Here is a 27598-nt window from a genome sequence, read left to right as displayed (position 1 = left end):
CTTGCCAAGACCCGACACCGCGGAAGCCACCCCAGCCCTTCAGCTCCCATCCACAGTGTCCGGACCACACTGACCCTGGGCAGTATGACGGGGCTGGTGGCCTGGCCTCACTCCCCCTGCGGGCAGGGGCCCTGGCAGCCCCCAGCGCCCCCAGCGCCCGCACTGGCCTCCACAGCCCCAGGGTCAGTGGCCGCCCTGGGTGAGGGGTGCCATCCTCACTGATCTAGGGGTCACTCAGGGTCGTTCCTGGGACCTCTGGTCTCGGGAGGGTGCAGGGGGGAAGGGCCCCCTCCTTCTGGCGTGGTGGCTGGGGCTGGGCCCCAGACCCGGCCTGGGGGGGGGGGGCGGACCCCTGCAGGCAGGTGGGCAGGGCCCGCCTAGTGCGGGACACCAGGCCAGGGCCAAGGCCTCTCTGGGGGCCTGGGGGAAGGAACCAGATGGCCTCCCGCTGCAGGCGACCTCTGACCTCTGACTCGCTGAGCGGAAGTGTGGGTGTCAGCAGGGATCTGGGAGCCCAGAGGGACCCCAGGGGCGTCCCACGGCCCTGCCCACCAGGACCCCCATCCCCAGGACTCCTTAAAGGGGAGGCACCTGGGACGCTGGGAGTAAAGGCCCCAGGAGGGGTGGCAGGATCCCCTAAACCCGCTCTGCCTTGGGCTGCACCCCAGCCCAGGCTCTGCCCCCCACTGACGTCGGGCCTGTGAGTCCACGGCCCTGCCCCTGCCCCCAGAGGCCCACCGGACAGGCCCTGGCCGCTCCGGCCAGCACAGCCCCTGGCGTGTCCTGGGCTCTCAACCCACATGCCCCTCCCATGCTGGCCCCTCACCACACCCCTTTTCCAGGAAGGGTATCTGGGGCTTCTAGGCCCTGCTGTGACAGGCCCCTTCCCTCCTGATCCGCCAGGCGACCCCTCCCTCCTGGCACCTGGGAGGCCACCCCCGGCGCTAGAACCCCTCTGCCTGCTGGGCTCTGCCTCTAGACGCCCTCGTCCCCCACGCGCAGGCTCTGGGCCCGGGCCTCCCCTGGCCCCCGCCAGCCAACCGCCCCGCCCGCCCTGGGGCTCCCGGGCCTCCCTTCACCTCCCCGCCTGCTCCCAGCTCGCTCTTCCCAGGTCAGTGCCTCAGGACCTTTCTGAAGGTGCGGTGACCCCGCTGTGCCCTGCCTGAGCGGGGCACCCCGCACACCCCACCAGAGGGCCAGAGCCTGGCCTCCTCCATCTGCTCCCATCCTGCCACAGTGCAAGCGCACGGCTGCTCCGCCAGCGGGCCTCGGGGTCCCGCTGGGGTCAAGGCCAAGGCCACCCCACTCAGGTCAGGGAGGGGCCCAGCCAGTCGCCCCACCCCCCTGACTCCCCAAGCCCACCCCCCATCACCTGGCCCCCAAGGCCCACCCTGACCAGCTCTCCTTACAGGCCTCCCCTGTGCTCACAGGCTGATCCTGACCTTGTGCAAATGCTGCATGGGGGTGCATGAGCTGCCACCCTACAGGGGCCACCTGGGTGGCCCGTCTCCTTGGGTGCCCCCACATGCACGCCCCTCCCCCCAAGCATCAGCTTTGGCTGCCCAGAGGCTCCTGGGTAGGGGCAGCCCCACCCTGCGAGGCCAGAGCCCGGGCAGGCGCGGCGTGTGGTGTAGACAGACCCAAGCACCCTCTTTGTCGTGTTCAGCTTTATTTCACAGGACTGACATGGACACAGACTGGGGTTAGTAGGAGGACACTGGGCTCCCAGCAGCTTGCACCTGGTGTGGGGGGATAGTGGGAGGGTCAGGGCGGCCACCGGAACCGGGAGGGGCGACCAGGCCCAAGCGCAGGTTAAGGCGTTTCTGGGTTCATGGCTGTCTCTGCCACCTCCACCCCGGCCCTGCCCTACATCCTCAGAGGGCCCCGGTCACTCCTGGACCAAGCAGCAGCCTCGCCGGCCCACACCAGTGCCGCTGGGGGCCAGGCAAGCCGCCCCACCCCTCCGGGCCCCCGAGACTCTGGCTGCCAAGCCAGTCCCGGGCTCCGGCCTTGAGGGTGACGGGGCATCCAGGCAACCCTGTCATGCTGTGGCCCACACCCTCGCAGTGCCCGGGGGTCAGGGAGGGCGGGCGGAGGCATGGGCAGCCACGCAGGCCTGAGCCTGGCTCTCGCCCCAGCAGTTGGGCCCTGGTCATGGCCCTGGCCTGGGAGCCCCGGGGCCGGCCACAGGAGGCCCTGAGAGGCCAGCGCCGCAGCACCATAGGGGGAGAGGCCCGCTGGGGGACCTGGGCTGGCCCAGAGGAAGGGTACCCTGCTGCTCCAGGGGTGGGGCACACAGATGGGGTGGGGGACGCAGGTGTGGGAGGCGGCCCCTGGGGACCCGGCCCTGGGGAGACGGCACGAGGTGGCACAGGCAGCTGCTGTCCAGGCCAGGGCCCCACGTCCCTCAGCAGCCCCATGTGCTGCCGCCGCCCACCTAGACGGACAGACAGCGGGAGGTCGGGCCGGCAGTACCTCCAGCCAATGCATGGGCAAGAAAATTATATCAAAAAGGCAACAGGTTTACAAAAATAGAAAGTAGCTACAGCAAGGCGAGGCGCAGGCTCACGGGGCGGGCATGGCCGCAGCACGGGCTTCGCCACTGCGTCCTCCAGCAGGTGCAGTGGCCGCCGGCCCACCACCACGTCCCGCAGGCAGCCCACAAAGCCTGTGCCATAGGCCTTGGGCAGGGCCTGCCCCACCGGCGCAGCTTCTCCAGGCCACCTGCAGACAGAGGACGGTGGGCTGCGCCTGGTCCGGGCAGGTGAGTGACCCGGGCTCCAGCCTCCAGACCACCCTGGGACCAGCCGGGGCGAGGACAGGAGGGGACGGCTCCTGCCTGGGCCTGCCCATCTGAGTCCCCATGGGGCTGACTCAGGTGCTGGCCAGTGTGGCTGAGACTCAGGGGTTCCCTGCTGTCCGGACACCCCCACACTCACCCAGCCACAGGGCTCCGTCTGTGTCCAGCTGCGTGGCGCCCAGCGGGGATGAGCCGGTCACCGGGGCCTCGTTGCCCACCTGGAGGGAGCCTGCTCTCTGCTCCCTGGTGGGGAAGTGGGGGTGAGATGCTGCCTTCAAGTCCAGCGCCCCCATCCCTTTCACCCCGATGTCTACAGGTGCCAGCCCCAAGGACACCAGTCTCCTGGGGCTGAGCCAAGGGACGCTGACCCCAGAGTGTACCTGGGCAGGTGCTCATGTGGGTCAAAGGGGTGGCCAGGCCTAGCCCAGAGGCCATGCACCACCCAGGCCTTCCTTTTCAGGTGCCCTGGCTGCGACCTCGGGTCCGGCGGCTGGCCCTGTGCCCTGGAACCCTGCCCTGGCCCAGTAGCCTGCTCACCTGTGTGCCTGGACCCGCAGCCAGCGGCCGGTGTTGACGGGCACAGAGGACCGCAGTGTCACCGGCCGGGAGCCCAGGTCGTAGGTCAGCTGCAGGCGGCCGTCCACGATGGCCAGCGCCATGTAGTCTGCCCGCTCGGTCGCCCTGCCGCTCCACAGCACCAGCCCCTGCGTGGCCTCCGTGCGCAGGCTCAGCTCAAAGTGGTCGCTCTGCAGAGCCTTCTCCCTGCGGGTAGGGGCCAGTCAGGGGGGCCGTGGCGCTGGGCAGAGGCCCCGAGGGCTGGCCCCGGCCTGGCGGCCAGACCGCAGAGGGGCAGACACCGAGCAGGGCAGTAGGCAGGTGGCCCGAGGGCCTCTGGCAGAGACCAGCAGAGCAGGGGCTGGGCTCACCTGTGGTGGGGCCCCGAATCCGGAGCTTCCGGACTTAGAAGCAGGAAGAGAGGGAGGCAGGTAAGCCGGGGACGAGGGCCGCGGGGCCGCGCAGCCCCTCCCCACCCCGCAATGGTGGAGGGGCCGAGACCTGTGGGTGGGGTGGCACCCCGGGCCCTGGCAGGGCGTGTGCAGATGAGGGGCCGGCAGGCGCGGCATTCAGTGGCAGGCGGGTGGCCACGGCCGGGAGGGGGCGCGGGCTGGAGGGGTGTGGGGTGCAGCCGGGAGGGCCCCATACTCAGGGCCACAGGCGCTCTCGGGGCTCGCACCCCCAGCCAGGCGCGGCGGGGAGCCCGCCTTTGGCACGGGGCCTGGGGAGGCATGACCCCACTCGCCACTTAGGAATGTGAGCCTCATGCAGCACGGACAGTCCCCCCCGCCCCGCCGGCGCAGGCCACGGGGGCAGGGCCCGGCGCTACTTACGCGGGGATCTCATTGGTCAGTTCGCTTGGAAACAAAGAGACAGGCGTGAGCGGGGCTGCGGGGCGGGTGGGGTGGGCCGCGGGTGCGGCTGGCGGGCCCGGACAGCAAGGGGAGCCTGGCTCCCGCGGGGGTTACCTCTCTGTCACGGCGTTGAGGTACTCGACGTAGGTCCGTCCGTCAAATGCCAGGGCGTCCAGGTCCCCGGCCGCCTTCTCGATCAGTCCTGGGGAGAGTGGGGTGAGGCCAGCCGGCCGAGTCCAGCCTGCGCGCCCCGCCCCGCGCGCCCCGCGGCCACGCTCACCCTTCTCGCAGTGGGGCCCCGAGAAGCCCCCGGGGCACAGGCACTCGTAGGCGGCCCCCTGCGGGAGGCAGACGGCCCCGTGCAGGCAGGGCTGTCCCGAGGCCCGCGCGCAGGGGTGGTCAGGGAAGGAGCCCGTGCCCACCGACCGCACCACGTGCTCCTGGGTCAGCAGCTGCCGGCCGTTCAGAGAGACCTGGGTGGGGGAGAGCTGAGTCCTGCCGCCGTCCATCCTGCCGGGGCCCCTCTGGCGAGGAGAGACCCCACCCAGGTGGAGCACCCAGGCCGGGCGGCCGGCCCGTGTCCGCCAGCAACACCCCCCCACAAGTGCTGGACCCGGCCCTTGCCCCGCGCCACGTACCCGCTGGATGGCGCCATCGAAGCCCGAGGCCACCGCGGCCGCCCGGGCCAGCTTGCTGAAGTCAGGGGCGCCACCGACGTACAGCGGCTCCTTCAGGTTGAGGACGGTGTGCGGCACCTGGGGGCGGCAGTGGGTGATGGCACTGCGGGGCTGCCCACGGCAGGACGGGCGCACCCCAGCCCCACCCCGTCTATCTAGGGGCAGTTAGTCTAATCGCAGACACGGCCGAGGGGGGGCCAGCGGGGCAGGAGCTACTCTAGGGCCGGAGCACAGAAGACGAAGAGCAGCGGAGGAGCCGGTACCTTGCGGGATTTCTGACATCCGAAGAGCGGGGTGGGGGTGCAGAGCAAGAGCCAGAGAGCGGGGGCAGAGAGGGAGAGAGCCCAGGGCAGGCGGGAGAGAAAACAGTTCATTGAGAGGCAGCCTGGGGCTGAGAGCAGAGGGGTGGGCCCAGCCCCTTCGGCAGCCACTCACCGGGGACTCCCCCAGCACTCGCAGCCCGTCGCCCACGCGCAGGGACCCCTTGCGGCCGTTCCGCTCCACGGCCACCCGGGTCCAGGCGCCCAGGGCCACCGACTCCTGGCTCCTGCAGCAGAGGGTGCTGTGAGCGGCAGGGCCTGCCCACGGCGGCCTGGGTGTCAGCCCCGTCCCAGCCTCGCCACGCCCAGGCCTGCCCGCCGGGCACCTGATGGCCACCGTCCCCGCCCAGCCTCGCCGCCCCGGGCCGCCCCCCGGGCACCTGATGACCGCCGTCCCTTTGCCCAGGTCGTAGCGGAATTCCAGGCGGCCGTCCTGCAGCGCCAGTGACACGAAGTCTCCCCTGCCGTCCGTCTTCTGCCCGTTGTAGAGGATCAAGCCGCTGGGGCCACGGGCCAGGAACACCACCTCCAGGGCCATCTTCTCCCTGGGGCCGTGCGGGGTCAGTGCCCGCCGGGCGGCCGCCCCCCCCTTCCCACCTGTGTCCCACTGACCCCAGGTCCCGGTCGAAGGTGTGCAGGCCCTTCAGCTCCAGGAAGGAGAAGCCGCTGAAGTCGGCCAGTAAGGGCCGGGGGTCGTCATGCTCCAAGACTGTGAGGGACAGAGGGGTCACAGGGTGCCAGGCCCTGACCACAGTGTCCCCTGGCCCCACGCCCCATCCCCGCTGCTTGGCAGGCCCCGGGACCAACACAAGCCACGATGGGGCCCTGCACCCCACCTCTAACCCACCGGCACCCAACCCCAGGCCGAAGCCCGTGGCCCACCTGTCTGGCAGAGGGGGCCCCCATGCCCCGGGGGACACTCGCACTTGGCCTCGCCCTCAGGCAGCACGTGGCACGGGGCTGCCCCATGGCAGGGGTTCGGCTCACAGGGGTTCTTCTCCTCAGCGCAGGTGGGGCCTGGAGGGGGAAGGGATGAGCCCCCGCCACAGCCGCCTCCACGCCCAGCCCAGGCCCCCCCACCCCGGCCACAGCCCCTCACCAAACCGGGCCGGCGGGCACTGGCAGTGGAACTGGCCGGCCTCCAGGGCCTGGCATGGGGCCCCGCCGAGGCAGGGGTTGGGCAGGCAGGGCTGGTCCCCGCACGTGCCCACGCCGGAGCTCCGGGTGGCGGCCCCCGGCCAGCTGCCCAGCTCCAGCTGCCGGTTGTTCACGTCCAGCAGGCGGATACAGCCCCTGAGGCCGGTGCCGACTGAGGTCTGCTCGCGCACCCTGCACAGGATGAAGGCCAGGGGTCAGAGGTCAGTGGCCACCTCCCTCACCCCCAAGTGGCCATGTCGGGGACCGCGCTGCTCCCCTCGTGGAACTCACGAGGTGGCCCGCCCCAAACAGCAGACAGAAGCAGGGGTGAGCTGAGGGCCAAGGGCTGGGACTGGGAGGGCCACCCCGGCCCCCCCTCAGCTGCCCAACGCCACTCCAGGGGCGGGGCTGGGGGCGGGGCGGAGGTGAAGGTCACAGCCCTGTCCACACCGTGGGGCGGGGCCTGGGGCTCACACGGAAGCCAGGTCCTTCGGCACGCCTCCCACGAACAGGTCGGTGTCCAGGTTGAGGCCGTCAGTGCCGCTGGGGCTCTCGCCCAGCACGGGGCTCTCGCCGTCCACGGACAGCGAGCCCTGGCGCCAGTGCCGGGACAGCTCCAAGCGGTGCCACCGCCCGGGCACCACCGGCACGGTGCTGGTCAGCACGGCAGGCCCGGAGCCTGTGTCGAACCTACGGGGCAGGAGCTTGCGCTCAGGGTGCCCCACGGAGCCCGCGCGGTCCCCCAAGGCCTGCCTCACCCCACCCCATTCCCCACCCCCCTGAGCTGCCCTAGGCCCGCCCCCGCCCCACCTGAGCTGCACGCGGCCCCCCAGCAGCGCCAGCGCCAGGAAGTCCTTGCCGCGAGCGTGGCCGTTGTACAGCAGCAGCCCCCGTGGCTCCAGCGCCCGGAACTCCAGTGCCAGGCGCAGCGTGTGGTAGGCGCGTAGAGTGGGCAAGGCCAGGAAGGATTGGCCCCCGAACGCTGGCACCGCGGGGTGTAGCACTGTGGGATACGGGAGGCCGCTGGGGGGGGGGTGTAGGGCCCGCGCTGCCCAGTCCCCCACCCTAAAACCTTCCTGCAGCGCCCCCTCCTTCAGTCTGAAGCCCCTGGCTCTGCCCTCCCCACCCCCACCTGCTGATGGTGACTGGGCCCCGCCCCAAACCCTGACCTCCAGCGTCCTCCTGCCCCTCCAGCACAAAGCAGCCTTACCCTTCTCACAGACAGCGCCCCCCCTGCCGGCTGGGCAGCTGCAGGTGAAGTGTCCGCCTGCACCCCAGTCCTGGCAGGTCCCCCCGTGGAGGCAGGGCTGGGAGTCACAGGGCCTGGGGGGCTGCTGGGTGCCCGGAGGCAGGGGCCGACGCCCAGGCGCCCGACTAGGGGCAGTGGTGGGGGGTCTGCGTGTGGTGGGGGGCGCTGTGGTTCTGCTGCTGATCGGCCGGCTGGTGTGACTGGGGCGGTGGGCCCGAGGGGTCACTGCAGATGGCACGTGAGCGACGGTGGTGGCTCTGGCCGTGGCTGCGGCGGGGGTGGCTCCCGTGAAAAAGGGAGGAAACGGATCTGAGGGTGAGGGGAGGGCGAGAGTCCGCAAGGAGCGGACGAGGTGGAGACCCCCCTGCCAGGCGGGGCGGGGGCGGGGCTGCAGTGGGGGGACGGGGCAGCCTCACCGAAGTCCCGGAAGCGCACGTGGTCCTGCGGCGGCCGGCGCACCCCCAGGGACCGGCGCCTGGACGCCTGGATCTGCCGGAGCAGCGCCTGGCCCACGTCGGCTGCCAGGACGGTCGTGGCTGGGGAGAGGGACACTGAGCGTGGCGGAGCGCCATTACCCCCGCCCCTCCTGGGAGGACCCGGCGTGGGGCTCACTGGGGTCGAAGTGCACAGCCACGCCGGCGCGGACGGAGACGCCGGGCCCCAGGTACTGCAGGCGGACGCTCCGGAAGTCCTTCTTCACGTCTGAGTTCCGGAACAGGTCGTCCAGCTGTGTGGAGCGGGCAGTGGGTGAGGGCTGGCACGGGGCCTGCCCTGGCCGGGCCCTCCCGCCCCAGGGCTCCACCCCACCCTGCGGGCCCCCACTTGCCACGCTCTCGATGCTCCTGGCAGTCTCCCCGAACAGCTCCGACTTGGGGTCGGCCATCTCAGGCGTGTAGAACAGCTCCTGGCCCTCCACGCTCTCCAGCTCCAGCTCGACCTGGAAGGCCGTGGTGGCTGCGGGAGGGGGCACAGTTAGGCCCTGCCTGGTGCTGGCCGCGGGAAGCCCAGGGAAGCCGTGCAGTGGGGTGTTGTTAGTCAGATGGGCATGAGGTTAGTGCCCGGGGCAGGCAGCCCAGTTACCAGGCCGTCGTCGCCGCAGTGCCCAGGCCGGTGCAGCAGGAGAGAAGGTTGGCCTGCCGGGTGCCCACACGGGCTTCAAGCCCCGCGGGCGCCTGCTGGCCGTGGCCGTGGGCGCGGGGTCGGACCTGTGGGCCAGGCCGGTCCGGCCCTCACGCGCCCCTGGCCCCCACTCACCGGGACAGTTGGAGCCCTCTGCGTCCAGGGAGGGCGTCTTGCCGTCTGAGCAGCAGCCCAAAGGCGAGTTGAAGCAAGAGGCCCTCTCGATGGGCAGCCCCGGGGTCACAGCACTGTCCCCCTCAGGGGGCTCGAGGCCTGGGGCGAAGAGTGCGTGTGAGGCCAGCCCCGATGGGCTCCTCCTCCTCCTCCTCCTCCCATGCTGAGCCCTGCTCACCCCCGGAGCCGGCCCCACTGGCCTCCAGGTCCCCACTCAGCTCCGCATCTCCGCTCCCGTCCGCACTACCGGACTCCCCGAAGGCGGATGTGGCCAAGCTGGCCGCCGAGGGGATAGCCGTGGGGGGCATGGTCAGCGCAGACCTGGCAGTGGTCATGGGCATGCTGGCAGTGGTCCAGGGTCTCGGAGAGGGCCGCGGGGTGGGCCGGCTGCGCGGGGTGCTGCTGGGAGCCGGGGGGCGGGTGCTGGGGGGTGCAGCTAGGGCCTTGCTGGGATCCAGCCCTGGGGTGGTGGGGCGGGCACCAGGAACAGGGGCTTCTGCAAGGAGAGGGGAGTCAGTTGGGGGCCAGAGTCAGGTCAGGCAGGGCCAGGCCCAGGGCTGGTCCGGGGTTGTGGGGTGGGCTCACCCTGGCACGGGCCGAGGCTCTGGACGGAGATGCCCAGGCCCTGGCGGCAGGCGATGGTCCTCAGTTGGCACTCGTTTCCGTAGGTGACCCCATCCGAGCCGCAGACCTGGGGCGTGGGGTGAGCGTGCTGGGAGGGGCGAGGCCTCCCACCCAGCCAGCCTCGCACTCCCATCTCTTACCTTGGTGGCATTGGGGCCTGGACAGGTGGGGGTGGGGCACACGCAGTGGGCGGAGCCGGCCTCCTCGACGCAGGACGCCCCAAATTCACAGTGCATCTCAGCACAGGTCCTGGGCCCCAAGGAGTCTGAGGCAGACACGAGACCCTGCAGCTTGGGGGTGGGCCCCATGCCCCCCAGGGAGTGGGCCAGTGCCCGGCTGCCTCACCTGTCTCACAGCCAGCGGGGCCCAGAGCTCGGCCGTCTGGACACTGCCCGCACTTGGGACCGGCCACCCCGGGCTTGCAGGAGCACAGCCCAGTCATCTGCTCACAGTCGTCCCGGACAGCGCCCTGGGGGTCACAGCTGCAGGCTGGGGACAGGGAGAGGACCCTGAGGTCTGCCGAAGAGCACCCCACTCCAGGGCCTGGCCAGCCCCTGCCAGGTGGGGAGCGGCCAGGGCCTGAGCGAGGGCACTGGGCAGGGCGCTCAGTGGGGCCAGCCACTGCCCGGCACTCACGTGTGCAGCCGCTCCGACCGTGGGTGACGATGCCCCGGAAGTTCCAGAAGCCGGGCTCGCAGCGGTCACACTTGAGGCCGCCCACGCCAGGGCGGCAGGAGCACTGGCCGGTGGCTGGGTCACAGGCGCTGCCATAGGCGCCGTGGGGGTTGCACTGGCAGGAGCCTGTGAGGCAGGGCAGGACAGGGTTGCTGGGCCAAGCCGCCCAGCTGGCATGGCCCCACGTCCCGGCTGGGCGGGTACTCACTGGGGCAGCCGGCCAGGCCCACACCCTGGGCCGCGGTGAGGTTGTCCCGGCAGCAGCCGTAGGGCGTGTGGATGCAGTGCCAGGGAGCCGCGGGGGCCGGCGGGGCCAGGGTGGGGCCTGCAGGGAGGCTGGGTGCTTAGACACCTGCCCTGGCCAGGCGGGACCAGGACACACGCGTGTGCACACGCCTAGGTGTGCTAACAGGGACTGTTACTGGAGCTGCCGCACACCCCTAGAGCAGGCACACCTGGGCTCACACCAGCGCACGCCGGGGCTCACAGCAGCATTGATCCCGCACGCCAGTGCACACCGGGGCTCTCGCCCCTGCACACCCGGCTCACAGGCCACGGCGGGGTGACCAGAGCCGGCACTCACCTCGGCAGGCCCCCTGCGCCGTCACGTACAGCTCTCCCTGCAATTCACACCTGGCCCTTTTCAGCTCGCACTCCGTGCCGTAAGTGACCCCGTCAGAGCCGCAGACCTGGAGGGGCAGCGTCAGGTGGGCGCCCGCCCCGCCCGCCCGCCCCACCCCACCCCACCCCTGCCTCCCGGGGCGCTCACCGGGCTCCTCGGGACATGCTGGCAGCTGAAGTCGCACACGCAGGGCCCGTCCTCGGAATCCTCGTCCCAGACGCCACCGCGCTGCCGGCACAGCTCCTGCTCGCACTCGCCGTCTTCCCCCGAGCCGGAGCCCCCGGAGCCGCACTCAGCTGCGGGAGGAGGCTGTTCACCCACAGCCCACGGCACCCCACGGCGGCCCAGCCCCGCCGTCCAGCCTACCCTGCTCGCAGGCCCCGGCCCGGGCCTCCTCGATCTGCATCTGCTGTCGGCACGCGGCCTCGCGCAGCTCACACGCGCTGGGGTAGGTGACCCCGTCCGAGCCGCACACCGGGCCGGGCGGGGGGCGCTCACAGCGCGGGCACACACACTGCCCGGCCAGGCACACGGCCCCGAAGGCGCACACCGTGTCCCCACAGGTCTCTGCGGGGGAGGCAGGCGGGTCAACGGGTCCCAACTGGGGGGGGGACAGCCCCCCGCACCACGCCCCACCCCTCCTGCGCCCCGCCTCACCCCCCACAGTGCCCCGCACCCTGCTCACGGCAGCGTCCGGCTGAGGCCACGTGCAGGCTGATCTGGCGCGTGCAGGCGTGGACGTGCAGCTCGCACTCGCTGGCGTAGGTGTGCCCGTCCGAGCCGCACACAGGCTGCGCCGACGCCACACACTCCGAGGGGCACACGCAGCGGCCGGTCCCGGCCTCGCACAGGGCTCCGAAGCGGCACTGCCCGCAGCGGTCTGGGGGGAGACTTAGTCACCGGCGATCGGCTGCGCCATCCCTCCCCCTCCCCCTCGCCCACCACTGACCGCAGGGCCCCGGCGCGCCACGCGGATCTCCCGCCCGAGGGTGCAGGCGGTGGCCTCCAGCTCGCAGGTGCTGCTGTACGTGACGCCGTCGCTGCCACACACGGGGTCGTAGACGCCCGAACAGGCCTGTGGACACGCACACTGGGCTTCCCCATTCCTCACAGCACACGTTGCCCCAAAGGGGCACTGCACCCCTCGGCACGGAGATGGAGGCTGGTCTGGGGAAAACGTGGGCGTCAGCGACCCTGCCGCACCAGCTGGCACAGCTCCCAGCGGCAGAGCCTCTCCCGGGTGGGCGGCGGCGGGGCCGGGAGGGAGGCCGGGTGCACAGGACACAGCAGAGAAAGGGACAGACACACGACAGACGTGGACACAGTGGACGGGACACAGACCCAATGGCCCCGCCCACGCGAGTGTGGGGGCTGCCCCCAAGACACGGGAGCGCCTGGCAGACCACAGTGGGCTGCAGATGGCCCGGCTTCCCCGGCCCGCCCAGGCCACTGACCCCTAACCACCTGTGCCCCAGGACACCCCTGCACGTGCGAGGCTCCCTCTGTGGGGTGGGCAGCCCAGAGCCACGCCCAGGGCCGCACGGGGGAGGTGTCTGTCCACTTGCTCTGAGGACCACGAGGCCAGGCAGCAGCGAGCACCCCCCCCGCCACCCCAGGGGCAGACCTCGGCTGTGGGCTCCTGGCAGCAGGTCGGCACCTCATCCTGCCAGCGGGTCAGGCTGGAAGACACAAGAGGCGGGGCCGAGAGGGGGAAGGACGGAGAGCACACAGACACAGCGACCCGAGAGACCCACAGACACAGACGGCCGGGCGGCCCGCCCACGCCAGGCACACGCCTCCGGCTGCGGCCCCAGGAGCGGAGGGCTGCAGGGGCCAGGCTGCTCCCGGGCGCACGGGCCCGCAGCAGGACCCGGGCGCTCCCGGCGCCCCCCACGGCGGAGCCGACCGACGGACGCTGTCCCTGCCAAGCCTCCCAGTGACCGGCCCGCCCCACGACCCCTGGGGAGCATGACGTAGGATGGAGATGGCGCGTGAGGCTGCAGCCAGGAAGTTGCAGGGCGGACGGCGCAACCCCCCACCCGCCCCGCGGCCCCCCCTCAACGGCCCGCGGCCCCCGGCTCACCACACGGGCCCTGGTGCTCGGCGGGGATGGCGCGCTGCTGCCGGCACTCGGCCTGTTGGCGCCAGCAGTCGTTGTCGTACGTGTGTCCGTCGCGGGCGCACACGGGTCTGTAGGCCCCGTCGCAGGTGACGCGGTCGCAGGAGCAGCGGGGGCGGCCGCGGCGGGCCAGGCACACGGCGTTGAAGCGGCAGGGCTCCGGGCACTGGTCTAGGGTGGCGGTCGGGGAGCTCAGAGAGGCCCCCCTGTGCCGGCGGGGGCTGGGGAGGCCTGACGAGCTGCCTACCTCGGGGTTGGCACTGGCCGGAGCGCACTTTCTGGAGCAGGAGGCCACGGGCAGCCCCGGTGCGGCCCATGATGCAGTCGCTGTCATAGGTGACGCCGTCGTCCCCGCACACGGGGGCGCGCCGCGCCGGGCAGGCCTCCGGCCGCAGGAGCATCTCCGCCTGCCGGGAGCGCGGGTTCACGCGGCACACGCGGCTCGCGTCCTGGCTGGCACTCTGACAGGGGTCTGCGGGCGGGCGGGCGGGGGTCAGGGCGCTGCAGTGGCTGGCCCCAGCAGCACGCGGAGGTCGGGCGGTATCAGGGCGGCGCTCACCGCAAGGCCCGTCGAACTTCTTGGAGATGTTCTCCTGGCGGGCGCAGGCGCGCGCAGCAGCTGGCACTCGCCGGGTAGTCTGCGCCGTCACTGCCGCACACGGTGCCCTCAGGGGCCCCGTGGCAGGAGACGGGACACAGGCATGTGGCCGTCTGTCCATCGGGCGAGGGCGCACAGGTGCTGCCGAAGCTGCAGGTCACGTTGGAGCAGGGGTCCCGGGAGCCTGCGGGGCGGGGCGGGTCACCCGGCTGTCCGCCCCCACCCCCTGTCCCCCCCCGCCCCCCCCCCGCCAGCCCCCCCCCCCCCTCCCCCATGCTCACTCACCGCAGGGCCCGCGGCTGAGCAGGCGGATGCGCCGCTGCTGGAGACACTGGGCGCGTTGCAGCTCGCACTCGTTGCTGTAGGTGGACGCGTCCGAGCCACACACGGGCGCCACCACGGCGGGGCAGGCACTCCTCTTGCACACGCAGGAGGCCCGGCCGGACTCTCCGTGCTGGGCTCGCACACGGCACCGAAGCCGCACAGCACGCCTCGGCAGGCTGGGGTGAGATGGAGAGAGGTCGCAGGGCCGCCAGCCCCGCTCACCCACCCGGGGCACGACTGGCCCACACCACCCGACCCCGGCCCCTGGGGGCCGCCCCAGCCTGGCCCTTTTCTGGCGGGACAGCTCACGGGCATGGCCCGTTCAGTCTGTCCCCCAGCCCACAAGGTGGACAGCGTCTCCAGACCCCACAGCCTTGTCTGAACATCCCGGCGGCCCCGCGGCAGCTGAAGGCCACCTCACTGGGACTCCCCACACGAAGCAGCAGGTCCACTGGACCTCAACCCCCGCTGCCCCCCTCTCCTGAGCAGCCCCGGTCTTCAGTACATGGACCCAGGCCACAGCACTGCAGGGAGGACAGGGCCTCCTGCCCGCTGGGCGCTTTTCGCCTGCCCCCAAGCCCCCCCTTTATTCCCACACCTTCCCTCCCTTCACTGGAGGCCCCCACAGCTAGCCCCCCAGGTCTACACCCCACTGCCTCCCTCACATGGCCTCCCAGGTCCTGGTCCCCAAGCTGGCACAGGCCTCCCACCCAAAGCTGGCCAGGACGTGTCTCCCTGGGGCCTGCCCCCCATGCCCAGCCCGACCCTCAGCAGGGACTCAGGAGGCACAGCCCAGAACCTCACCTGCCAGAAGCTGCCCTCCCAGACCTGGCCGGACCCAGTAGGGGCTGTGGGCTGCAGCTGCCTGGGCCCTGCTATCAGTACAAGTCAGGACGGGTGGCCCTTCCCCTCAGCCATCACCTCCCAGCAGCTCAGGGGGCGGGGGAGGAGATGCCCTCCCTTCCCAGGAGGGCGGAGCTCACCGTTGCCATGGCAGCAGCTCACCCCAGGCTCCCCAGCCCGTAGGTGTCCCACCCCACCCACCGACTGTGATTGGACCCGGGTAGGGGTACCCCCGCTGGAGTACCGCACCGACCCTCTCAGCAGACCTGAGAACCAGGCCCTGTCGCAGCCCCTGAGCTGCCCACACCCCACCCCACCGCACTCCACCCCTGTGGCCACTCTAGGCCCCAGGCCTTCCAGGTCTGCTCCAGACTGCTGCGCCTCCTGTCCGGCTGGGTCGGCCCCAGCAGCGGCCCCCCACACCACACCCCCTGCCAGCACGGTCCTCCCACATTCGGGCCTCCTTGCCCCAGTCTTCCGGGGACCCCAGACAAGTGCCCAGGCAGTGCTGATGGCGACTGGCTGCCATCTGGTTTTAGCTGGACCCGCCGACCAAGACCCTCCTGCCTGTGCCCTCCAGCCGCCCGGGGCCGAGTCAACCCCCCGCCCCGGGGCCTGCCCACTGGCCCAGGCCACCTCTTCCCAGAAGACCCGCACCCCTGCCCCAGCCTGGGCCCTGCTCTGTCCCCAAGGCAGAGGACTGGGGAGCAAGGGGACCCCGATGCTGGCTGCAGTGGCGCGGAGGGCGGGCTGGAGACCAGTGCCACCTCGGGACCCAGAGAGTGCCAGTCCATCCCAGCTGCCCCTCCATGCAGCCACTCTCAGGGCAGAGGCGGACCACCGCTCCCAGCACCCAGGGTGGCGGCGGCACAGCACTGTACCCCCTGACTGCGTCCCACACCCCCACAGCACAAGGGGTCTCAGAGGCTCGATTCCTGCCCTCACAGCCTGCACACACAGCGTGGAGACCCCGGGCAGGACACAGCCGCCTGGCCCGCCGACAACTGCCCCCTCTGCGCCCCGCTGCCCCCCAGGAGCCCCACTGCCAATAGGGGCTGATCGCAGGCCCTCGGGCTCCACCCTGCGGCGCTGAGAGGGGGCGCGGGGCACACTCACCAGCCTTCTGGCTTTAGGAGAGAAGGCTCGAACCCGGTCTGTACCCTCGCGCCGGGCCCCTGGCCCCAGCCATGGCAGACCCAGCCCGCACAGCCCTGCCCCCAGAGAGAGCCCATCCAGGGCCCGGCAGGTGCCACCCAGCGGGCCCAGGCACTGAGGGCAACCCAGGAACGCCCCAGGGCCCCGGCCTGGCGGGGGTCACAGGCTCGACCTTACCTGCGCGCCCGAGCAGGAGCAGCTGCCTCCCTCACATTAGCTCGGTCACAGCAGCCACGGCCAGCAGGCCAGGGCAGGCCCAGGGCTCCAGACCCCTGCGTCTGCTGCAGCGGAGTGCCCGGGAAGACCAGGCTCGACCCCCAGCCCCTCCTCCAGATCCACCCGGCTGCACGCCCAGGGCCGGCCAGTGTCCCGGCGCGGTGCTCCCCGCGGCACAGACCCCCAGCCCAAGCGCCACCTCGTGGCCCCACTCACCGTCCGGAGGCATTGGGGGCGCTGGCGTGAAGTGGGTCCCAGGTTTGTCTGGAAAAACAAGTCGCTGAGTGAGGCTCCTTCTGGCAGTCTGCTGCAGCATGCCCCGTCCAGCCAGGAGGGCTCACCTGGGCCTGCCCAGGCCCCTTCCCCGGCCCTGTCGCCGAGGTCCAGGCTTGGGAGGCTGAGAAGCTGAGACGCCAGCCCCGGCCCTGGCTGGCCAAGACCAGGGTCCAGGGCAGAGGCCCAGGCCTCCGCCTGCCCCCAGGGATGGGCCCTGGCGGGGTGTGGCTGGCCACCTGTGTCCGCAGGAGCCCGGCCCCGGGCCCCATCCCCACCCAGTGGTCAGCTGTCCCGTCCCCCTCTGCTGAGAAAGCTGTTTCTGCAGTGCAGACAGCAGCCCTCCGTGGACCCAGGGGCAGGCCCGGCCCCAGAGGACGGCCCATCCTGGCCCCAGGGGATGCCCGTGGCCACTGGAGCCTCGCAGGCCCTGCCGGCCCGTCCTCCGCGCCGCGGAGTCGGGGCACGGCCACCCCGCGGGCACGTACAGCTGCTGAGGAAGAGGAGCGCGGCGAGGCCCAGGGTGGACGTGGCCAGCAGGATCAGGCAGGCGTTGCAGGGCACGGTGCAGTAGCGCACCAGCCTGGAGGCCCCGGGCCGCGGGCCGGCTGCCCTCTGCAGCGACAGCGGGGGCATGGCCCGGGCTGGGGGCTCCTCACGGGGCGCCTCTGGGCCTCTTCGGGGATGTCGCCCCCATCCTGGGGCGGCAGACAGCAGCTCCTCAGAGTTCACCCGGTCCCGTCGCCGCCCCCGGGGTCAACGGCCGGAGAGGGCAGGACCCGCCCGAGATGCCCAAGGCGGCTCTGCGGAGGCGGAGCAGGCCCCGGGGCCAGGAGCCACCGCCTCTGTCCGCAGCCCGAGCAGGCGGGGCGCCGGCGGCCCCCCAGCTTGCCGCCTTCCCCGAGCCGGCCGGGAGCCCCACGGCCCGCGCGACCCCTCCCAGCCGGGCGCAGCGGCCCCGAGGCCGGTGGGGGCCGCGGCGGGCGCGGCGGGCGCGGGTGTCGGGCGGGCGCGGGGGGCGCGGGCGCGGGGGGGCGGGCGGCGGAGCGCGCCGGGCGGGGCGGGGCGGGGCGCGGGGCGCGGAGACAAAGGAAGGCGCCTCCGGGGAGCCGCAGCGCGCGGCGCCAAGACCGACCCGGCGGGTGAGCACCGGGGGCGGCGGCACAAAGGCGGGCGCGGGGCGCCGGGCGGGGGGCGCGGGGCGCGGGGCGCCTCGGCGGGCGCGGGGCTCCCCGGGGCGGGCAGAGCGCGGCCGCGCCGGAGGCGGCAGGTGCCGGGGCGGGGTCAGGGCAGGGGGGGCGGGGCGGGCGCCGCGGCGGGGGCTGGGCGCGCGGGTCCCGCCGGCCCCGCGGGGGGCTGAGCGGCGGGGGCGCCCCACCCCCGGCCCGGCCCGGCCCCCGCGCGCTCCGCCCTGTGCCCGCGGGCGGACAGCGGCTCGGCCCGCGCGCCGGCCCCGCTCCCTGGCCGCGGGAGGGGCCCGCCAGGAGCCCCTGGCCCCCGGCGCTCTGCAAATATTCTCGGGGCTCCCGGCGCGGTCCCGCGAGCCTGGCGCCCCCCCCCCCCCGGAGGCCGCCCCGGGAACGTCGGGCCGTGACGTCACCGCGGGCCGGCGCGCGACCCACGCCGCCCCGAGCGGACCGGACCGGACCGGACCTCCTCCCGACGCCGCTGCCCGCGGCCGGCCAGGGCCAGGCGGCCTTCGGCGTCCCGTGCGCGTGGGGCCCGGGGCACCCCGCGGCCACGCCCCGCCCTCCGCGGCCTCCCTCTGTCCTCGCTGCCTGGACACCCGCGCCCTCCCGGCCGGCCCCGCCCTCAGGCTCCGGCAGTCCCAGCCCTGGGGGCCGCCCCGTTCCCGGGGGTCACCACACCGCTGGGCAGCCCCTCCCGGCCAGGCCCTGAGCACGCCCTGACCCACCCCCTTCCCAGCTGACCCGGGGCCGTCAGGCTGGGGTCGCGTCTGCCCAGCGTCTGCCCAGCGTCCGGGCCCCTCGGCGCTCAGGCCTCCAGCGGCGAAGGCCGCACACGCAGGTCAGCCCCTAGGCCCCGCCACTCCCACGCAGCCAACCTTGGCGCTGCAGGCACCGTGGCTCCGGGTGCCACCCAGGACAGGGAGCACCCCGCAGGGCTGACCTTTATCGCCTGGGGGGGCTGGCCCAGAGCCCAGCACTTGGGGTGAGCAGCCAGGCTCACCTTCTGCTTTTCACTGCAGCCCCCCAGGAAGGTGATCTGGCTCAGAGACACCCCTGGTCGGCCCCCTGGACATGCCCCCAGGGCACCCGCCTGCCACGGGCCCTCTGCTGTTGCCTCGTGGCCTCTGGGTGGCTCTGCAGGAGGGGGCGAAGGGACCAGGTGTGGGAGGGCACCGGGCATCACATGAGCCCGGAGGCTGAGGGGGGCAGGAGGTACAGGCACCCCATATGCAGACTGGGGGTCTGCCCTGCAGGGGCCGTGTGGTGGGGGGTCTGGCCCACAAGCTTGACCTGGGGGAAAGGGAGCCACAGGCAGCCTGGTCCAGAGCCCAGCCCCGCTGGCCTGAGTGCCCACAGGACGCTGCAGAGACAAAGGGCCATTGAGGTCCCAGCCCCAGCCGGGGAGCTATTTTGGGATCTTCAGACTCAAAACCCTTGAGCCCTGAGCAACCCACCCAGGCTCAGCCCTGAGGCCGCTGCGTCTTGATGAGCCCCGCTCTCTGGGTTCCCACATGGGACATGGCTGCACACCAGGGCACAGGCACCCAGTGCACACCCACCGCATGCCAGTGCACACGCCCTGCACCCAGTGCACACCCCCCGCATGCCAGTGCACAGGCACCCCCTGCAGCCAGTGCACACCCACCGCATGCCAGTGCACAGGCACCCCCTGCACCCAGTGCACACCCACCGCATGCCAGTGCACAGACACCTGCTGCACCCAGTGCACACCCACCGCATGCCAGTGCACAGACACCTGCTGCACCCAGTGTACACCCACTGCATGCCAGTGCACAGACACCCGCTGCACCCAGTACACACCCACTGCATGCCAGTGCACAGACACCCGCTGCACCCAGTGCAGACACCCACCACATCCAGTGCACAGGCACCCCCTGCACCCAGTGCAGACACCCACCACATCCAGTGCACAGGCACCCCCTGCACCCAGTGCACACCCACTGCATGCCAGTGCACAGGCACCCGCTGCACCCAGTGCAGACACCCACCACATCCAGTGCACAGGCACCCCTGCACCCAGTGCACACCCACCGCATGCCAGTGCACAGGCACCCCCTGCACCCAGTGCAGACACCCACCACATCCAGTGCACAGGCACCCCCTGCACCAGTGCACACCCACTGCATGCCAGTGCACAGGCACCCGCTGCACCCAGTGCAGACACCCACCACATCCAGTGCACAGGCACCCCCTGCACCCAGTGCACACCCACTGCATGCCAGTGCACAGGCACCCGCTGCACCCAGTGCAGACACCCACCACATCCAGTGCACAGGCACCCCCTGCACCCAGCGCACACCCACCGCATGCCAGTGCACAGGCACCCCCTGCACCCAGTGCAGACACCCACCACATCCAGTGCAAGGCACCCACCGCATGCCAGTGCACACCACCACACACCAGCGCACACCCACTGCACGCTAGTGCACAGATATGCGCACACCCACCCACTCAGCTGCTCGGACATGGTGCACTCCAGTCACACAGTACTCCGTGCACACACACTGGACACCGAATGTGCCCCAATCACAGGCTGGGGTGGGCTGGGCACCCCAGGAACTTCTCTAGGCCGGAGAGGAAGGTGGGGGTGGGGTCTGCACCGCAGGCCCTTTCTCATGCAGATGACGCGCCTCCCGCTGAAAAACCGGGGCCCAACTTCCAGGAAGGAAGCGGTGGGGGCGGGTGGGGCAGGCACATGGCGCCCGCGCGCATCCCTCCGATGGGGGCCGCCAGGCAGCGACCCCGCGCCCACGGGGACCACGGCCCTGGGTCGCCCCGCCCCTGCGCCCGGGAAGGTGGCCGGCGCCTGCCTCTCCGACGGCGCAGCCCGGCCGGCTCCGCGGACTGTCCCGCCCGCCCAGGGCCGCAGGTGCCTCCCGGGGCAGGGGAGAGGGCGGGGGCACGGCCGGCCCGGGGTGTCGGCCTCGGGCTCGCGTCCCCTCCCCCACCGCCGCGGACAATGGGCGCCTCGGGGGCGTTCCCGGGGCCGGCCCGCGCGGGGGGGGGGGGAGGAGGCGGCTTCAGGCCTGGGCCCCGGGTCGCGGCCGCAGGTGAGGCCGCGGGGTGCCCAGGCCGGACCCTGGGCTCTGCGCAGCCGCGCGGCCAGGCCCGGGCGCGCACCTGCCGGACCGCGGGCGCTCAGGCTGTGGCAGTCCAGGGGCGCCGGGCGGGGCGGGCTCGGGGGGCGGCCGCCCCCCCGCCGCCGCCCCCCCGAGCGGGCCGGGCCGCGCTGGACAAGCTGCCGCCTCCGGGAGCGCGGCGTGGGCCGAGGGGGACGCCCGCCGGGCCGGCGGGGGCGCGCGGGCCGGGCCCCGGGGCGGAGCCGTCGGGGGCGGGGCGGGGCTTCGCGGCCCAGGTGCGCCCCGCGGGCCGGAAGCCGCCACCAGGGGGCGCCGGAGGAAGGTGGGGAGCGCGGCCCCCCGCGCCAGGGCCCGCGGGGAGCGCCGAGCCCACCGCCCTCGGCGCTGTTCCAGGATGGGGGGCAAAGCAGGGGCGCGGGGCGCGGTCAGGGCCGCGCAGGAGGCAGTGGGGGGCGCGGGCAGTGACAGGGAGGAGAGGACCCGGGGCTCTGGAGGCCGCTGCGCTCCCCGCTGGCCGGCCCGCGCGGGGTCCGGGTGGCCAGCGGCTGACGCTCCCGCCGCCCCTGCACGGTGTCCGCTCTGGACACAGGCCGTCCCCCGCCTTCGCGCCTGGCCTTGCAGTAATGGCCGACACTGGCCTCACCGCCGGCCGAGCGGCCCAGCCCGGACGTCTGCGTCCTTGGCGCCTTGGTGAGGGGGACGGCCGCCTCCAAGGGGCAGCCAAGGACCACCTCAGGCCAGCCCCAGCCTCTCCCCTCTGGGGTGCTGCCACCCAGATGGCCCGCCCCTCAGGGTCCAGCAGGGACTCCCCGCCTGCCCACAGTCCCCTTGGGCACGCCCTGCCGTCCTTCTTTGGGAAACTGCTCTGGTGTCCCCCAGGGGCTGGGCCTGCAGGAGTGCCCGCCCAGAGCACCAGTGGACAGGGGCTGTGCACAGGCACCCACTGGCCAGCGGCGAGCAGAGGCCACAGCCCCCACAGGGACAGAGGCCAAGCCCTGGGACTTGCAGCCCGTGGGCCCCGGCCAGGCCGAGCCAGGCTCACAGGGTGCACGGGCTGCGGGCGCGCAGGACCACGTGCGGCGGCGGGAGGGTGGCCACGCAGCTGGACACAGCTGGCTCTGAGAGGCAGGGCCTCTGCCTCTCCCACGCTCCTGCAGCTCCCTTCCCAGGCCCAGCTGATCGCCCAGCGGGGGGCCTTCCTTGGAGGGTTCTCAGGATCCACTGGGGAGGTCCTTCCCTGGCTGCCTGCAGGGCCCTGCAGACAGGAGCCTCAGCCCGCGGACGCCCCGACCCCGGGGCAGACTTTGGGGTGAGTGGGGCACGGCTGAGGGGCCTCCTGTCCTGGGGCGCCATCTCAGCCCGAGCCCCCCGCCTCATCCCTGGTGGCCCAGGTGTCCTGTGCCTGCCTGCGGCCCCCAAGTCAGGCCGACCGCCTGGGAGCCTTGGGTTCCCCGATCCTGGGTTGAGGCCAGGCAGGAGCTGAGCCTCCACCAACCCCCCGCCGGCTCTGGGCAGCAGACTTGGAACTGGGCCCACGTGGGGCAGAGCGGGGGAGGTCTGTCTTGGGAGCTGAGTCCACCCCTGGTGGACCATGGGTGGCGGCAACGCTGCCCACCTGCTCAGAGCCACCTCTGGCTGGACTCGGCCCTGCAGCCTGGCGCCCCACCCACCCTCGGGGGTGGCTCACCCTCACCCCAGCACTGGAGTCAGGTGGGACAGGCCCGGTGGGCACAGACCTGGTGGCCCTAGCCGCTCACGGCCGTCCCAGAGACAGGCAGGGGGAGGGGAATGGGGGGAGGGGGCGGAGAGGGGTGGGGAGGGGAGGGGGCGGGGCGGGGAGGGGGGAGGAGGTGGCAGAGGTTCTGCCCTTCCCAGGCCGGAGGACGCAGGCTGCGCCCTCTGTGGGGAGCCAGGGTGGGGTCTGGGAAAACCAGGACCTGTTTCCGTCAACACAGAGTGCTGGAGGGCGGCCCCCAAGACTGGCCTGGCCCTGGCCCACCCCAGAGTGCACAGGCCGGGCGGGGGCTGTGGGGGGCAGCCCCCCCGGTTGCCTCCTGGACCGCGGGGGAGGGACGAGCCCAGTCTAGACAGCACGTGGGAGACAAGCCCCGGAAGGAGCCGCCTTCCCCAGCAGAAGGGAGGACTGTGGGGGGAGTAGGGCGGGCTCTGAGGAACTGGGGGTGCAGACACGCTAAGTGCAAATAGCAGAGGGAGGCGGCCCAGAGCCGCCCCCACGCCCTGAAGTAGGAGAAACAGCTCCTTCGGGGGTCACCTGCAGAGCTGCAAAGAGCCCTGGGCCTGTCCACCAGCCTGAGCCAGGACAGCCGTCCCGAAAACCCCAGGTGGCCCACCTGAAGGGGGTGCTTGGCCAGGCCAGGCCAGGCCAGGGAGGTGGCCGCCAGGACCCCCGGCTTCAGGGCTGGGCAGGACCCAGCTGGGCTGGCGCCAGACTCACCGCGACCCTGTCCCAGTGCCAAGCCTTCGCGGACTGGACAACACTTCCTTTCTCTGCTCCTGGCGCCCAGTGGGCAGGGAGGGGCCCTAGGCAGCCCCACTGGCCTTCAGCCAGACCCGTGTCCCACCTGGGGGCTTCAGGGGAGGCCCCGGATCCCACCTTCATGCACGGGGGTGGCGGGTATGGGTTGAGCCCAGCAGGGCAAGGTGGCCAGGGCTGGGAAGCTGGCTCATGGCGGCTGGGGGGGGGGGTACTGGGCGGGGCCTGCAGGGGGCCAGACCCCATCCCCTGCGGGGGGGGGGGGGGGGGGCTCCCTCCGGAAGAGGCCACCCCCAGCACAGGCTTCCCTGGCCCAAAGGTGGCTGAGGGAGGGACACATACCTGGCTCAGCTATGCCAGGAATGTGGCTCCCCAGGCCCGGACAGAGGAGGGGCCTCCTGGGGGCTGGAGACTGAGGAGGGCTGGGGGCGGCCCAAGGCCCTGCAGGCCCCAGGGGGATGCTGAGTGAGGCTGGGTCCAGTTCAGAGCCTGGCAGGAGGCCCTGCTGAACACTCCCAGGCCCGGCAACGGTGGGGGATGCGGGGGTGGCCTGGGCAGAGGCCTGCTGGGGACAGGCCCGGCTGGTGGTCGCAGTGACCTCAGGTCCGTGTCTGTCTAGACTTTGCCCTGTGGGACGGGGCAGCCAGGGGGCCCTGGGGACGTCAGGAGGGGTCAGCTTAGCTGAAGCCCTGTTCTCCTGGTGAGGGGGAGCCCCAGAGGACAGAGGCTGTTATCTCCTGCAAACTAGGAGGAGGACCCGCCTCTCCCCACCGGGCTTGGGGAGGTGGGCATCGGGTCGCTCCTTCCTGGGCCAGGAGCCTTGGTCCGTCCCCCCCCACCCCCCCGGCCTCAGGGAGAGACGCCCATGTCCCCTAGGCCTCTGGGTCGCCCCATCCAGGCCTGGTTCCCAGCCTCCCCGATGCCCTGGTCTGCCTCCGAAGCAGAGACCCGTGTCTCTGGCTGGAACCTTCCAGGGTTCCCCAGGTGCCCGTATCCGCAGTGGCACCAGCTCCTTGCTCTGGCCCACGGTGCATCCCGTCCACCCCTCCACCTGCAGGCTCCCGGTCTGTCATGGACCCCATCCACGAGGCCCCACAGGCACGCCCTCGCTGCACACCAGCCAGCCCTGAGCTTGGCCAGTGTGCTGGCCGCCCAGGCGGGGCCCCAGGGGAGTGGCACCGGCCCGTTGAGTGGCCAGCGCCCTGCCCAGGTGGCCCTCTGACCGCACGGAAGACCTCGGGCTCTGAGTCACGGCCCCTTGGCTGGACTCGCCCAGTTGCAGAGTTAATGATTGGCCTCCTGACCCCGAGGGGATGGGGACTTTCTGTTCCCAGCACCTCCTTCCCAACTCTCCTAGCACCCCACACCCCGCCACCGGGTGCCACCGCCCCACAGCCCACCCGGCTCCGCGCCACCCCATCTTTCCCGCCGGAGCTTCCACTTCCAGGGCAGAATCAGGCCTGGAAGGGCCGTTTCTTGCCAGCAGCACCCACGCGGCTGTCCTAAGTGGCCAGGCGGGACCCTCTGCAGAGTTGGGGCTGGGACACAGGGTTCCTGGAGCCCAGGAGGCCACTAGGCTCCCGGGGGTCCTGTCCTGCCCCCTCTGGGGCCCACAGTAGCAGTCCAGTGCCATAGCGGGGGAGCCAGACTGGGTGGGGGGTTCCCTGCTGCTCAGCAGGGCAGATGGAGGGACCGGGCTGCCTCCCTGGGATGCCGTCTCGGACCCTACCCCTGCCCGGGGAGGAAGTCACCCCCCCATGCATCCCTTTCCAGGCAGCCTAGGGGACAGACAGGATGTGGGGGCGACAGCAATTCCTACATTACCCACCACATTCCCCAAGCGATGCACTCTGCCCCCCGCTGGGACTGTCGTGGGGGGTGGATGGGGCACCTGGCCACTTAGGACAGCCGTGTGGGCCGCTGCTGGCAAGAACCAGCTCTTCACCTCGAGGGAGGAATCCTCGGCCCTTCAAAACACTAGAAACACCCAGGAGTGACCGTCCCTTGGGACACACAGGGCAGCCCCTCCCCCAGTTCCTGGGGACACGCGACATCTGGGCCCATCTGGACAGACGTCTGGGCGTCTGCAGCCTCAGACAGTGGCGTTCATCCACCTGGCATCGCCGCTCCCGGGAAAAGGCTGGGGTTCATGGGGGCGGGGGAGGTCTGGCCCTCAGCAGGGGCACGACAGGCCGGGGGCACGACAGGCAGGGGCACTGCTTGTCTCAGAGACTGGAGCAACTTCAAAATGGCCACAGGGCTTGGGACGCAAGGAAGGCCATCAACCCCCCCATCCCCTTCTCTGCGATGCACCCCACCTTCCTTGCAGTGTTCCCCACCTTCTCCTCGGAGCGCCCCCCCACCTTCCCGTCGGTGCTCCCCCATCTTCCCTGCGGTGCTCCCCTCACCTTGCACGCAGTGCTCCACCTCCTCCAGGTTCCTCAGGGTGATGCGCAGGAGGCTGGAGTTGAGCATCAGCTCGTTCTTGCGGGCGGGCCACAGGTATGGGGGGGCAGGGTTCACGAAGAAGATCCTGGTGTCCCCAGTGGACACCTGGTTGTCGCAGATGAGGGGGTCCCCAAAGCCGCCAATCACCACCTTGTTACCACCGTCCAGCAGGCTCTCCTGGGTCACCACGTCTTTGCCCTTCAAGTAGCGCCAGACCCGGACCTGGACAACAGAGCAGGCAGGGGTCAGTAGGGGCCAAGGGCCAGCAGACCGGGACCGGCCTTCTGCTCTCGTCCTGCGTCAGCATTGGGGTCTGGCACCTACGGCAGGCCCTGACCCATGTGCCTCTCAGCACTGCCCCTGCCCAAGCCTCACTGCTGCCCCGAGTCCAGCCTGTCCACCTCAACCCTGGGGCATCTGGGAAGGGGCCCTTCCCAGCGGGATGCCAGGGCCTCCCGCCCCTGCCCTGCCATCTGCACCCCCTCCCCAGCCAGGAGGAGCTGCAGCCACGGAGGCCGTTTCCCGTGCAAGGCTGTGGCTGGGCTCGGGCAAGCGGGGCTCCTGGAGCCCGTGGGTGGGCGGACCCCGCCCGCAGGAGCCGTGCGCCCCCTCCCCCCAGGCTGCAGCAGGCGTCTGGAGGCCCGAGAGCCGCAAAGTCAAGTTTGGGCAGCGCAGGGCGGCCCCACCCTCACCGCTGCTCTGCAGGCCCCGAGGGTGCCGCTGGCGCGGAGCAGCACCCACAGCCCAGCAGGGCGGCGGTCAGGGACCTGTCCCCCGCCTGTGCCGAGGGGCGTCCACTTCTGCAGGGGCGGGGGCAGCCCTTCGCGAGTGGGGGGCGAAGGCCAGCGAAAGGCGGCCCACCTGCCCCGGCTGCGCGGCCCGCCGGCCCTCGGCCGCGGGGGCCTGGCCGGCCCTCCCACCCCGACGCGCAGGCCCGAGGAGGGGGCGGCGAGGGCAGCGCGCCCCGCGGCCTCCCCCCACCCAGCCACACCCGGGAGCAGGGGAGGAAGCCGGGAAAATCCTGCAGGGACTTGGCGCGGCGCCCCGCGGCGGGGGAGGGGCGGCGGGGTCCCAGCTGTGGTCGCCGGCGGCGCCGCCTCGGAGGGGCAGCCCTCAGGGGCAGAGGGGGCGCGCCCGCGGGGCCCTCCACCAGCGCCCCCAGATTCTGTCCCACCGACGGACTGCGGGGGACCCCATCACAGCCGCCCCGGGCCTCCGAGGCCCAAATGAAGGAGGAGGGGGCCAGGACCCCCTCGCCTGTGGCCACCCGGGACCCCCAGGAGGGGTGTGAGGCACCTGCCCTGCACCCCCAGGCTCGTGGCCCGGCGCCCCGCCCACCCCGCGCCCCTGCGCTCCCCGCGGGCAGAGCCCCCAACGCCCAGACGCCCGGGGCGGGGAGGCGTCGCCCGCGCCCCTGCCCCCCGGCCCGCCCGCCGAGCCCCCGCGCCCCCCGCGCCCCCCGGGCCGGCCGCGCCCCCGGAGGCGTCGCTCCCCTCCCCCCTCTTCGCCGGCCGCGGGGGGTCGCACTTGCTCGCGCCGGCGGCCGCGGGGGGCGGCGGCGCAGGAACTTCCCGGCGTCGCCAGGGCAGCGGCGGGGCGGCCGCGGGCATCCGGCGGGGGCCGGGGGGCGGGGGCCGGCCGGGGGACCAGGGGGCCCGGGGGGCGGGGGGTCGGGGGCCGGGGGAACGGGGGGCCGGGGGCACGGGGGGCCGGGGGACCAGGGGGGCGGGGGGCCGGGGGGCCGGGGGAACGGGGGGCCGGGACCGGGGGGCCGGGGGCCGGGGGGGGCCGGGGGGCCCGGGGGGCCGGGGGGGCCGGGCGCACCTTGCACGAGTACGTGTGCTGCACCGGGTCCACGTTGAGGATCTCCTCCACGGTGCCCGTGAGCACCACGTTCGCCTCCTCCTCGCGCCGCTCCAGCGCGCGCTCGGGGCACGTCCCGGCCGCACCGGGCAGGGCGCGCGCGGCCACCACGAGCAGCAGCAGCAGCGGCCGCGGCGGGGCCGGCCCGGACGGCCGCGGGCGCAGCAT

General features: G+C 72.7%; 1 protein-coding gene across 1 annotated transcript; it reads right to left on the bottom strand.

The window, feature by feature from the left end:
• Nucleotides 1-1617: 1617 nt before the first annotated feature.
• Nucleotides 1618-27598, bottom strand: AGRN (agrin). Its single transcript, XM_054691160.1, is given in 40 exon segments — nt 1618-2710; nt 2928-3043; nt 3338-3562; nt 3727-3759; nt 4189-4411; nt 4490-4682; nt 4848-4964; nt 5150-5161; nt 5322-5433; nt 5587-5751; nt 5819-5915; nt 6089-6223; nt 6306-6535; nt 6818-7033; nt 7154-7346; nt 7554-7901; nt 8009-8128; nt 8205-8319; nt 8419-8546; nt 8847-8984; nt 9064-9381; nt 9471-9576; nt 9650-9774; nt 9855-9998; nt 10146-10310; nt 10393-10509; nt 10768-10873; nt 10954-11102; nt 11173-11373; nt 11492-11686; nt 11749-11973; nt 12890-13096; nt 13173-13397; nt 13485-13543; nt 13545-13707; nt 13809-13964; nt 13967-14023; nt 16278-16325; nt 25528-25789; nt 27392-27598. Coding segments are annotated over 40 exon segments (6360 nt in total). The 3' UTR covers nt 1618-2501.

This window comes from Talpa occidentalis, unplaced genomic scaffold, assembly GCF_014898055.3.
Source record: "Talpa occidentalis isolate TD23 unplaced genomic scaffold, MPIMG_talOcc4v2.1 talOcc4.9, whole genome shotgun sequence".
NCBI lineage: Eukaryota > Metazoa > Chordata > Mammalia > Eulipotyphla > Talpidae > Talpa > Talpa occidentalis.
The sequence above is the reverse complement of the archived record's forward strand: the minus strand, read 5'-3'. Positions and strand labels throughout refer to the sequence as shown.